General features: G+C 38.9%; 2 protein-coding genes across 6 annotated transcripts in view; both read right to left on the bottom strand.

Annotated features, from left to right (window-relative positions):
• The window catches only part of TCAIM (T cell activation inhibitor, mitochondrial), a 38,158-nt gene extending 33,367 nt beyond the window's left edge, over positions 1-4,791 (bottom strand). The window contains exons 1-2 of one of the 5 annotated variants that reach the window (XM_027522702.1): positions 4,184-4,513; positions 269-478 (exon numbers count right to left, since the gene is read on the bottom strand). The gene's annotated coding sequence lies outside the window, so the exon portion shown is untranslated. Of the gene's footprint in view, positions 1-268; positions 479-4,148; positions 4,514-4,653 lie in introns of those variants that run through there. The other 4 variants (XM_027522703.1, XM_027522699.1, XM_027522701.1 and 1 more) reach the window with 4 other exon arrangements.
• A 129-nt stretch (positions 4,792-4,920) lies between these two features.
• The window catches only part of TOPAZ1 (testis and ovary specific PAZ domain containing 1), a 62,746-nt gene continuing 54,563 nt past the window's right edge, over positions 4,921-13,103 (bottom strand). The window contains exons 18-20 of the mRNA XM_027522698.1: positions 12,068-12,271; positions 9,753-9,936; positions 4,921-6,819 (exon numbers count right to left, since the gene is read on the bottom strand). Coding sequence (XP_027378499.1) covers positions 6,600-6,819; positions 9,753-9,936; positions 12,068-12,271 — 608 coding nt within the window. The 3' untranslated portion in view covers positions 4,921-6,599. The remainder of the gene's footprint in view (positions 6,820-9,752; positions 9,937-12,067; positions 12,272-13,103) is intronic.

Below are 13,103 nucleotides of genomic sequence, written 5' to 3' on the forward strand. Positions count from 1 at the left end.
CTAAGAGCAGTCTGTTCTGCTACCAAAAAAAAAGTTTCTTTAATGTGAATTAACATTGCTTATGTGCATCTGGTCAGCAGGGGTGAGATGTTATATCACATGCATTTTCCCCACCATGTTAATGATTTAAGATCATCAGTGGTGGGCTTTCTGCTATTACAAAGAAAGTTTTAGCTATAAACAAACCCCTGAAAAAAAAAACCCCTGAAAATCCTCCAGTAGTTCCCTCCTTTCGTTTAAGAAGCAGATGGTTAGTCACTTCAAGTACCTTTGCATTTTCCACTTCATCAAGCAACCTGGAGAGCTGCAATAGCACAAATGAAACAGCTAGAGATTCCCACATGTCTTGTTTTTTGAGAGGTGTATATTTTTTCCGATGAACCTTGATTAGTATATTATCTTAAAGAATGTCTAGGTTTCCAGGAATGCGTTTATGTCATAGCAGAAACACCTGCATAACATGTACTGTCATGTCAAACTGAAATAGAAAAATTTTTTATTAACTGAGAGAATATTGTGAGCTAACACAATACTATAGTCTGCTAGGCAGGAGTAGTTAAGTCAGAAACTTTATCTTCATTGCAGAAAATGTCAAGTCACAGAGAAAGACAAATACCATATAATATCATTTATATGTAGAATCTTAAAAAAAGACAAATGAACTTATTTACAAAACTGAAAACAGACCCACAGACATAGAAAACAAACTTACAGTTAACAAGGGAGAAGTGGGGGGTAGAGATAAATTAGGAGTTTGGGATTAACATATACACACTGCTGCTGCTGCTAAGTCGCTTCAGTCGTGTCTGACTCTGTGCGACCCCATGGATGGCAGCTCACCAGGCTCCCCTGTCCCTGGGATTCTCCAGGCAAGAACACTGGAGTGGGTTGCCATTTCCTTCTCCAATGCATCAAAGTGAAAAGTGAAAGTGAAGTCGCTCAGTCGTGTCCGACTCTTAGCGACCCCATGGACTGCAGCCCACCAGGCTCCTCCGTCCATGGGATTTTCCAGGCAAGAGTACTGGAGTGGGGTGCCATTGTCTTCTCCGATATACACACTACCATATATAAAACAGATAAACAACAAGGACCCACTGTATGGCACAGGGAACCATACTTAGTATTTTTTAACAACTTATAAACGAAAAGAATCTGAAAAAGAATCACTTTTCTATACATCTGAAACACAACACTGTAAATCAACTATAGTTCAATTTTAAAAAGTCTATTCAATGACTAAATATTTAACTGAAATTTGTCTCTTTTATAAAAAGGAAAAATTACAATTCTAATACTAATAAATAAAAAATAATTTTAACAAATTTCAATTCTAATACTACCAATAATAAGTTTAATACAAATGAAACAACAACAAATATATGTAGCATTGTTGAGCTTTATCTGATGCTCACTAGGCTGAAGTTATCTGTGCTGTGTATTTAAGAAAAAATGTTGAAAGACACATTTAAAATGCTGGAAAGCACTTGCTTAGTATAAAAATATAAGTTTGCATGTTAGTAGCATCTCTCTCTTCAAAATGCAAAGGAACCGATGGGGGTAAAGTCAAGTGTATTGTGCTGTGGCAACTGCCTTTTCAATGAATGAACATGGCTTTTTAAAGACAGTGTTTTGCAACTAGGAGGTGCAGAGGCATTATGAGAGGGAACGTGACTTCTTTTCCTTTTGCCAACAATCCTTCCCTTCCCCAAAGGTTGCCATTCATATTTTTATAGGAAAATGCCCATGTACATAAGAAAGATTTTTACTTAATAATTCTGATAGACACTCAACCAAACTACAATTCTAAGATGTTCATTTCCTATTTAAATTACTGGAAAAAATTATTTCCCATTAGCCCTCCTTTAAGAGCAGGCTCTGACAACTAAGTGATGGGGAAGGCGTGATTAGATCAGGACCCATTTGTTGAAAAAACAGGAGGAATAAGAAGGGAAGAAGAGGCTTTCCTGGTAGCTCAGATGGTAAAACATCTGCCCACCATGCAAGAGACCTGGTTCTATCCCTGGGTCAGAAAGATCCCCTGGAGAAGAGAACGGCAACCCATTCCAGTATTCTTGCTTGGAAAATCCCACACACAGAGGAGTTCATGGGGTCTCAAAGAATCGGACACGACTGAGTGGGTAACACACACAAGGGAAGAAAGAGAAGAAAAAGAAAACAGGGAATATCCTTTAGGGTAGTGGTTCTCCAAATTCAGGGTCGAGAATCACTGCCTTTAGGCATTCTATCATTTTACAGGATTGAGGGGTCTGTTAGGAAACTTTTAAGCTTTAATTCTTTAAATATACCTGTTCAGTACAATTTGAGGGAAAGATTTTTATATGGTCAATTGTATGCTCAAAATCAAATGAAGATTCTAAGTTTTGCTTGACCTTGTTCCTTGTTTCCTGTATGGTTAACCTACTTCTTGAGATAAAAAAAAAACAACTAAGTGGAAATAAGGTTATAGGCCAGCAGGTTGGTACACAGGGCTGGCTGCCCGCCTTTTTGCGTGGCATAGATCTTGGATCAGTTCTCATCTTTTCAAGACCAAACACCCAATTTTATCACTTCAGCCAGAAATAAACAGGCCCTGGGAAAATGAAACGTAAGAGGCTGACAACTCCCATGATCAACTTTTAAATTTATTATGAGAAATATAATTGCTAAGAAGACTAGAAGATTCAGATCTACAGGACCAGCTACACAGAAAATCAAATCACTATCAGCTGACTGAAGGGCAGAGCCGGGGGCTCCCGTTTGCAAGTGAGAATAAGTCCAGAAGGCGGAGGCACCCAGGTCAGCGGCAGGATTATGGTCTTCAAATTCATACCTGGGCTGATCTTGCACGCATTCCACCTGGCCCACTAGTCCTCCATTTGGAAAAGGCCTCAGGAATTTTCCAAAATGACTAAAACATCCCTCTCTCTTACCACACTTGGGAGAAACTCAGGGCCTTAATTACCTAGCTCATCAACAGGTATTTATCCAAACACTTATGTACCAGGCTCTATCTAAACACTGGGAATAGAAAAATACCAAGATAACTCCACCACTCCAAAAGTGTACAGTTTAGGAGAGAGGGAGGAATTGGAAAAACAGACACAAGCAGATGATTATAAAACACTGCAGTAAATGAAATGACATAGCAATGCACAAAGTGCCAAGGGGAACTCCCAGGGGCTACACTTAGAAAGGCGGGTTTCTGGAAAGCTTTTCCACTGAGCCAGTATCCTCTGCATCGTGGGAGGAAGACCAGAAAAGATGCAATTCAATTACAAACCATAGTAAATGGCTGCTGTAATACACGTAATAGTGACAACCCTAGCTTCTATGTCTATTTCATAACACGAAAATTTCTGATTTTAACCCAAATTCTGTGTTCTTTAAAGTGAGGCATTAAATCTGGGCAGTTTCAAATCAAATTGAGTAGAAATAGATTATCTAAATAGGTGGAAAAGTCAAATTATGGGTAGTTTAAAAATTTTGTTTAAATTACTTTTGACAGAAACCATGTTTGCCACAAAGAGGTTTTAGCACTGATCTTTAGTCAAGTAGCATAATTTTTATTTGAAAGTCATTTCCTTTAACGAGGTTAATATCCTTAGGTTTACTCTCATTTAAACTGTGGCTTTCCTTAGTAACTATCTTCTACGGTTTTAAAAAGTAGTATGTTCTATCAAGGAGAGATAAAAGCAGGCAATTTTTCATCGCTCTTCAGTTTAATACTTCTTAGGGAAGGGGAAAAGCAAAGAAAAAGCAAAAGCAGGAAGCCTTTTAGATAAATTAATAAATTGTAGTAAAATATCTAGGTTTTTAAAGCTTTCCTTTCGTATATCTTATGCTCTGAGATTTGAATCATAACATTTTCCTATGATAAGTCAAAGACTTCGGGGAAATACGATAGCGGAAACAAAATATAAATAGTCTCAAGTTTCTCATTTCAAACAAGTTGACACAGATGCGAAGCGTACGCTGGCCGCTGGTATTGCCTGAGTTCAAAAGTTAGCACGTCGAGCTAAGGTGACTCTGACTGCTGCTCAGTCGCACTCCCGCTCAGCCGCACTCCCCCTCCGCCGCACCCCCCTACCCCGCTTCTGCCCCGAGCAGCCTGAAAGTACAAACGGAGTCCCTTCGGTCCTGCAGCTTACAGTTCTAGCAAGTCTCCGCGAGGGCTTGCTCTGACCTGCTCCACTTCCACTAGGTATCAGGTGGAAGGACGGTCGCTCCTCCAGGACTGTGCGGGACGCGCTGGGCCACGCGGGGGCGCATGCGCACCGGGGTGCCAGCCCGCCCAACGAGCTCCCGCCGCTCCCGCCTGCTCTCGCCCCACCTGGCGACTGGCTCTGACAGGCTCCTACCCCCAGGGCTCTGTGAGCCCCCACCCCTGAAATCTCATCTAGGCGCGTACTGCTCTGCCAGTCCGTCAGCACCCTGCGCCGAGGCTCGCTCGAGAGGAGCCGGGGCTCGGGGACAGGCCGCAGGTCGCGCTCTCATTGGCTGAAGCGCGCCAGGCCTTCCTCTCTGGGGCGCCTGCGCGCAGCCCGGGACGCGGGTTAAAACCCTAGCGGTTCTCAGCCCCGCGGTGACGTCGGCGAACCGGTGATCGCTTGCCTTCCCGCAGCGTAGAAGCCCCCAGTCCCTCTGTTTTCTTACCTCCTGGCCTGGAGGAGGCTGTGCGCACTCACCGGAAAGCTTTAGGAGGCGCGAATGAGTGCTAACGGATATGAAGGACTAGGTGGTAGGGAGTCGGAAGGTGACTGGGCGGTAGGTAGCCAGGCTTGGCTCGAGGGTCGCCGTAGAGGGCAAGGAGGGAAGGGCGACCGAGCGCGCGCATGCGCTGGCTCTGCTCTCCGCCCCGGCCCGGGTCCCTTCAACCTGGGAGGGGAGGAGGCTGGCTTGGCGGATCAGTCCGCAGAGTGCGCGGGTCTGTCGCCTTAAGACGACTCTCACTTGACAGCTCCAGATTTAAAGGTCTTACTGAGTATCCTTTGACTTCCTTTACACAAATACCAATGAAAACAATTTATTGTCTCCGATTTGCATTTTTGACTTTGGCCCCTTCGGTATCTAGATGTTTTGAAACCTTGAGCATTCTCCACTATCAGTTTGGGGTTTTTACTGTTAGCTGTATTTCGCTTCTATGGCTTTGGTTATTCCCATAAACTGCCACAGATGAAATAAAGCAAATACTATAACCGCTCTCCTCTTTCTCCTATCTTTTGGTACTGTTGACCGATGTAGGGGAAAAAACCCAAAAACCCAAGACCTCCCTTTGTTTCAGCCCTAAGGGTTCTTGACTACTCATTCGTTAGAAACAATCTGGTCAATCTGTGGTCCGTTCCACCCAATCCCATTTTCCCTAAAAGCTTAATTTACCATCTTCTGCATCTTCATCCTTTCAAGTCCAACCTTGCCACCAGCATCAAAATGGCTTCATATTTCTTTCTTTTCTTTGGGTTTTAGTTACCAGCTATAGAAAAAACAAGTTTCTACCTGTCCACTTACTGTTCTTCACTTGTCCTCAAAAGTACTTCAAACTGATGGTAATAATCTCCAAACCCAATTTATTTCCTAGGTGCTGAATTTCAGTGATGGCGATTAGTCACCCAGTTTGTTCATATTGGAAAACTGGGCCTCTTTCTGGACATCTTCTGCCTCACTTACCATATACCATTCATGAGGGTATTCATTCTACATTTTATCATAGTAAGGCATTTTGCTAAGTGCTAGGTTTTAGCTTTTTTATTATTGTGAGGTTATAGACTTACTTCAGTAATGCTGCCATTACATATTCTGGGAACTCCTTTAAGAAATACTTTCAGTCCTCCTAGTCACCACTTATTCTTTTTAAATCAGTCCCCTTACTCAAACATTTCTCTAAATGATTTAAATTATGGTTTGAAGTATCAAATCAAGGGTTGAAGATGACTACCTTGGAGAATGACTGCTGCAGATTCTGCAGATGGCTTCAGAAAAGGAGTTTAAACTTCCTAAGGTAGTTTGAAAGGTACAATTCTTGTTTGGATATTTAAGTTCTGGCATATTTGTTTAAAATACTGTTGTCTTTATTCATACCTAATGTACATAAATTACAAATCTTCAAGAAACAGTATTTTAAGATACACTGAAAGAAAATTTAGAGAATAAAATTTTTGGTATAACTCAGAAGGTATTCTGGAATTTTAGTGTTTGAGTCATTTTCCAGTATTATTTTTACTACTCTAGAGTAAAAATGTAGAACAAGCTTTAGACACTGGACTGAGTGTTCACCAAATTTACTTTAGGCCCCTAATGGTTGTTCTGAAAGCTTCAGACACCTGCTTGCATATTTTCTCCTTTATGTCTCCCTCTTATTAAATACTGCACCATTCTTGAGTTTACCTAAAGAGAAGTCAAGAAGTAATTTCAAAAATCATTTGCAGTATGGGAAAACTTCTAAATTGCATACATCAATCAAAATTTTTAATGTCTGAAAACTACTGACATACTACACATCAATAAAGAGCAAAAGCTGAATATAGTGAAAACTATCTATTTTTATTGCCTTTTATTTTCAACAATGATTACTTGAACTTAAAAAAAAAAAAAAGCCTTTATAACTAATGGTTATTGAAAAGCCAAACCTTTCCGGCCCACTTCATATTCTCTTTCAACCATTTCAGGGCAGAACACTGTTCCAAACTATAAACCTGTTCCTTATTAACATTGACAGTCATGTGCTTAATGAAAAGCTTTGGATCTGATATACGAGCAGCCGTAATTAATCTTTCCACTGCAGCTTGATAATCATCCTTGCTCCGAGATTTGTTTTCTTCAGATCTACAAAGTGAACACCTCACAAAGTCAGAAACTCTAAAAGGAAGCTATATAGTTTCTTTAAAAGATAGTAATTTACGTGTATTAGTTCTAAGCTATGACAATCATCAACTATATTCTATCAGTGGCTTTCATACTTGTTTGACTATGATGCACAGTAATAAAGACACTTTATATTGTGACCCAGTATAAACCTGCTACATAAAAACTTAAAAGTTTTACAGAACAAGACTTAACTCTTATGACCTTATATTCTATTCTGGTTTATTTTTTAAAATAAAATGGTTGCAACCCCCTAAATTGATTTCACTACCCAAACAGGCTACAACCCACAGTCTGGAAACAATTATCTAGAACACAACTTATTACGTCTCTCTTTGTCGTTAATAACTGCATAATTAATTATTATAATGCATAAAGTAATATTAAATTTAATCAAGTTTGGAGATAATAACATTCCATGTTTTACCTTGATACAACTATTTTCAATTGTAAGTATATACTTAATATGAAGCTCACATTTGGTAACAGAAATAGTTGCTGTATGCCTTTACTCAATTTCCAGTTATTTTCTTCAGTCCTGATTAAAGGTATTATATTGTGTGCTATATTATATTAAAGTGCTATAATTTACTATTTTTTTCCAGAATTTACTTTTAAACTAACTTTTCTACCAGTCTCCAAATTAAAAAAAAACTCATGCATTATAGCTATTTCTCCTGTGGGATAGGGAGTAAGAGTATATAAAATAGAGATATAGCTGTTACTAGGCATCACCTTCTCCTCTGTGTTCCCTGCATCCTGCCCTGGGCACACAGAGGGTCCGGCAGCAAAGCCCAAGTGTAAGTGTACCTGCATTAGCACCAAGTGTGACCCACAGAGTGGGGGGAGTGAGGACTTCCACTTGGAACAGGAATCAGTGATCACAGGGAGCAAAGATCGGTCAGGCAGCTTCTAGTACATTCTAGCTTAGGATTAGTGTCTGAAATCTGGGCATATGCCAACTACGTGCAGTTTTTGAGTCTGAAGATGAATTAAATTCTCTCTCAGAGGTTAATGTAACAAAGCAGGGCTCAGTATGATAATAGAGAAAACAATATTGGTTTGGACAAAACAGAGGCTCTAGGCATGTCACTAGTTATGGACTGGTGTCACAAATACCACCCCCTCTACATTCAATAATGAATAGAGACTGCATATGTGTGGGGAATGGAAACTTATTAGAAAACCAAACCCTCATTAGGATAATGGGGAATGCGAATAACTCATGCTACTGTAGTGCACAGTCATAAATACAAGGCCCTCAGAAAAGAGCTCTAGCAAAAAAACTAATTTTAGTGAGTTTAAAATGTTTCAGGTCTCTTGCATTTCTGGAAATTTTTTTTTTTTTTTTTTGCATTTCTGGAAATTTTGACAGCAGAGACTGATTATTCCCTTGTTCCAGATTTTAAGGATGTTTACTACAGTGAACAGCTTTGAAAGACAAAGATAGCTTCTCCTTCGGGAGCCAAAGACAGGTTTGCTTACAGCCTTACAAGGTGGAGACAGCCTTACTACCTGCAAAGCAAAGGGGCAGGCATGCTGATAATCCATTAGAAAAGATCTGGGACCCTAAGTTCAGAATTCCTCTCCTGTAATGGAACTCACTTCATGTACAGGTATCTATGAGGGTTCGAGTGTGGGACTTGGGAACAAGAGGAAGAGATGCAAATCTGCAGATAATCCTGCTGCTTGCTGTGCCATGAGTGATCAAGTCCTGTCTCCAACCCACAAGTCTTGTGTCTTATGCCAGGACCTGTGAAACTGTGGCAGGCTCACTGATAGCCTGCAAATAGGTGAAATGTCAAAGCCTTCACAGATCTGGTCACAAAGGTCAAAAAGGGCACTGTAGCTTCCTCCTTGTTTTCTCCTGGACCACTCACTCTGAAAGAAGTTAGCTGTCGTGCCATGAAGACACTTGAGGAACTTATGGAGGGGCCTGTGTGGTGAGGAGCTGAGGCTTCCTGCTGACAGGCATGAGTAAGCCAGCTGGGAGATGGATCCTCCCACCTCAGTGAAGTTATCAGGTGGCAGACTGCAGGTCCTGACCACATCCTGACTCCAGGATCTGAGAGACTCTGAGCCAGAACCATCTGGCTAAGGTCCCCCAACATTCCTGACCCACAGGAACTAAGATAATTTCTGCCATTTTAAGCCACTAAGTTTTGGGATAACATGCACTGTTAAGAGATAGCTAACAGAATATTCAGTCTGAAGATCTGGTTTCTAACACCAGTAAACTGAAGTAAAATTCTTGTTAAGATACTCTCAAACAGGAGCCCTGTGAGACCCTTATCTTACAAGTTTCCTGGATAAAGCTGACAAGAAATTGGAATGGTGCACAACTACATCCTGAGACTTTGAACAAAATGATCGGAAAGGATGCCACTCTGGTCCAACAGCCACAAAGTAATATTCATGCACTTCTTACAACATTTTAAAATATTGAAACTAGGCTGATGGCTTTATTTTCAACAGGATTCTTGACTGAATCTAATAAATGATTATGTATTTCCCTTTTAGACCTGGTTCTTACATCTTTTATGTTGACCAAAAAAAAAAAATAACTTTCAGGTACCTATCTGAAAACCACCAGTAAAGAACAAAGGTCCATATCTAAAGAAGACCCATTTCTTTGGCTATCTAACAAGATCTTTGAAACTGTTTAAATGTTTATTGAAAGGTACTTAGTTTTAAATCTCAAATAGGTCAAATCCTTTCTCAACGTGTTACCAAAGTTTGGCAATACACACATGCACAAGTATATAAACATATATATATATATATATATATGCAAATGCTTTATATATATACACAAATAGATAAAATGTTTACATCCTAGGGCAGGTGTAGGGATGACCTACTGTCAGGATGCAGTTAGAAATATTTCAACCAACCTTTTTAAAACTATCTGCAGCATCTGTGTAGAAGTTCCAGGACTCTGAATACTACTAGCATTAGATACCAGGAAGATTTCAATAGCTAAAAGCATTTCAATTTCAGACAAATAGGATGGAATCAGGAGAAGTTTTCGGTACAAATTTCCTTCCAGTGGTGGGTAGCAACCCAGTGAAAGAGCACCTGAAAATCAAGTAATAGATCAAACTTTACTAAAACTCCAACAGGTGAAAACATAGGCTTCCAAAATATCTATAGGTGATAATTATTTTTGTTTCAGAATAAATCTTCACATTAGAGGCAGATTTATCACATTAAATTATATGGTAGTGAGCTTATCCTAGTACATTTGAGATCATTCTTTGTAAAATGTTTTTGAAATATTAAGTATGAAGCGAGAAACTGCCCACTTACTTTAAGCCATAGTCAATACAACATAATAAAATATTTCCACTAGATGTGATTTTAAGTGTTTGTTAACCTGTGTGTGAAGATAAATCCAAAGAGAGTTCCATCGATATGTTAAATGTCAACAGTGTTGGGAAATGTGATGCTCTGAAGACTGACCAGTGACTATAAATTACTCATTTCATTTTATAACTCAGGTACATTAGGAAAAAAAAACAACAAAAATACTCTTTATAACCTCACTTGTTTAAGTCCCTAAAGTTTCACTGCATATGAAAATCAGGCATAGGTGTGTTTACGTAAGAGGAAAAGTACTAATAAGAAAAGTACTGAATTGTACTCAGGCATTAATTGCTTTAACACACTGCTTAAAAAAATGTCTTTAAAAATAAATTATTACCAGGGTTGAAAGAATCTGGGGGGATGGGGGGTGAATCAATGCATATGGGGTTTCTTTTTGGCTTGATAAAAATGTTCTAAAATTGATTGTGGTGATGGTTGCACAATTCTGTATATACACTAAAATTACTGAATTGTACATGTTTAAATGGGTAAACTGTGTGGTATTTGAATTTTATCTTAATAAAGCTATTAATTAAAATTTTTTAATGGTTAAGTTTAGCTGTTTTAATACAAAATTTCATCTTCGGCTAAAAAACATAAAGATCATAGAAATCTCAGTTAAATGTTTCCAAGTTAATAATTTGTTTCTGTGGCATACATAAATGCCTTCTGATGGCATTTTCCCCAAATCAAACAGTTATTTGGAAAAAAATAATCTCATTAACATCAATTCTAAAAACTAAAATCAAGAAGGTATAGCTAATAGTAACTTACATACTTTGTGGTGTGATTTCTAGCATTCTGCAGAGAGAGTATGAGGAGTTGAAACATAACCACAAAATTGAAATGAGGTGTTATGAACAAACAGTTCCACCTTGCCTCTAGATTTCTGATCATCCTTTTAAAAAAATTCAGTTTTCAAAACTTTTTATTGTAACTGGCAATAAGAAATACATTTTACATAATGACCCTAGCACACACATAAGAATATCAAATAATATATAATATTACTATCTGCAATGCATACTAATATTTTCTTTCACATCTCATTGGAGAAATAAAAGTTACCACTTGCTAAACTGATCCCAGCTGGCAACATGAGAAACACGTCCAGTTCCGAGAGGTTTCTGTTGGTGCCGATGGGGTGGCTGGGATGTTTGACACGTACGGCACAACAGTGACAGAGAAGGTACTCAAATGTTTGTCATACAGATGGTGGTGGTAGAATTGGACATTTATGACAAACCACTGCATGAAGGCAGAAAAGAACTCCTTTGTAGATCACAGCATTGTTTTCTAATTAAAATACCTGCGAGGAGGTTGGGACTGGAGGAAGTATTCCTTTTCTAGGCTTACTTGTTAGAAAAGAACAACTGTTAACAGATGAACAAAGTTCTATTGCTGAGAGCCATGTGAAAACCCATCACATATCATGTTGCACAGTAATGACAGCCTCTGTACTTCCTGTGTGCCTGTTTTAAAATATTCTAACCAAAAAGGTCAGGGATAAGTACACATTCCTAAAACTTCATTTTACCAACTGTTTTACTCCTATATATTTATAAAATACACCAAACTGGTTCAAATTCTGTCATTTATTTCCTTTTCATATCCTCCAGTGGACATGCCAATATGCAAAGAAATAAAAATATAGTAATTAGAAATAAGAGACATAACAGGTTTCAAAAGAGCACAAATCTGTGTAGACCACTGTTTTTAAACATGTATAAACCGACCTTTTCATATATTTAATGTCACATTGTGAATATTATACATAGATGTCAGGTTAGAAAATCAAATTCAAAAGCAATATATCAAAATTAAAGTTTAAAATGTAACTTACTTTTGTAGTGGGCTCTGGCTTTGAGCCATAAACAACTCCTTCCTAAAGAAGTAATTAATCTTCTAAGAAAGGAAAAATCAATAGGGATGCTCTTTGAAATCATGAATTCTGCTACAGAGGATGACATACCGAGGCTGTTGCTTTCTATACAGGCATCTAGAAGTTTATTAAAAAGTAGGCTATACTGTGAGACCTCCACAGTTTCTGGAAAAAAAAAAATTGATAAAATGAAACTGATCCACTTTCATCTCTCAAACTTCTCTTCTACTCCCTTCGTTTCCTCTCTACTCTCCTTGGCCCATTCCTACTTACTGTAGGAGACACAGTCACCAAAATGCAATCATCTTATACACTAAGTTAACAAAAATAAAGCATTCAACAAAAGCAAAACGGTGTGTCCACTTTGTAATGGAGGATGTGAAAGGAATGTGACCATAGAGGCTGCATTAACATCCCTGTCCATGGTTTCCTATGTGACTGCATCTGTATGGTTCTGTCTGCATTCTATCTATAGCGTGGACCTCAGACTTACATCTCCTGTTACTAAAATAAAACCACCACTCACAAATATTCACTCTCAAATTAAAAAAAAAAACACAAAAAACCCTCCTTTCTTGGGTATGTCTACTCCTTTCTGCCTTTCATTCAAAAGAAAGTGAAGTCACCTTGGAGACTTCCAACTCTCTTATTCGCTAAATTCAATTAGGTGGGTCTATGACCTAGACTCTAGGTCTTTAATGGGCTTCCCTTGTGGCTCAGCTGGTAAAGAATCTGCCTGCAAGGCAGGAGACCTGGGTTCAACCCCTGGGCTGGAAGATCCCCTGGAGAAGGGTAAGGCTACCCACTCCAGTATTCTGGCCTAGAGAATTCCATGGACTGTTATAGTGCATGGGGTTGCAAAGAGTTGGACATGACTGAGTGACTTTCACTTTCACAGTCTTTATTACTTTTGGGTTTTTCAGTGGTCCAGGCCTTATCAGGAAATTTATCTTCCTACCTTATACCAGAGGAACTTTGCTAAAATACCAACTTCATT

Source organism: Bos indicus x Bos taurus, chromosome 22, assembly GCF_003369695.1.
Source record: "Bos indicus x Bos taurus breed Angus x Brahman F1 hybrid chromosome 22, Bos_hybrid_MaternalHap_v2.0, whole genome shotgun sequence".
NCBI lineage: Eukaryota > Metazoa > Chordata > Mammalia > Artiodactyla > Bovidae > Bos > Bos indicus x Bos taurus.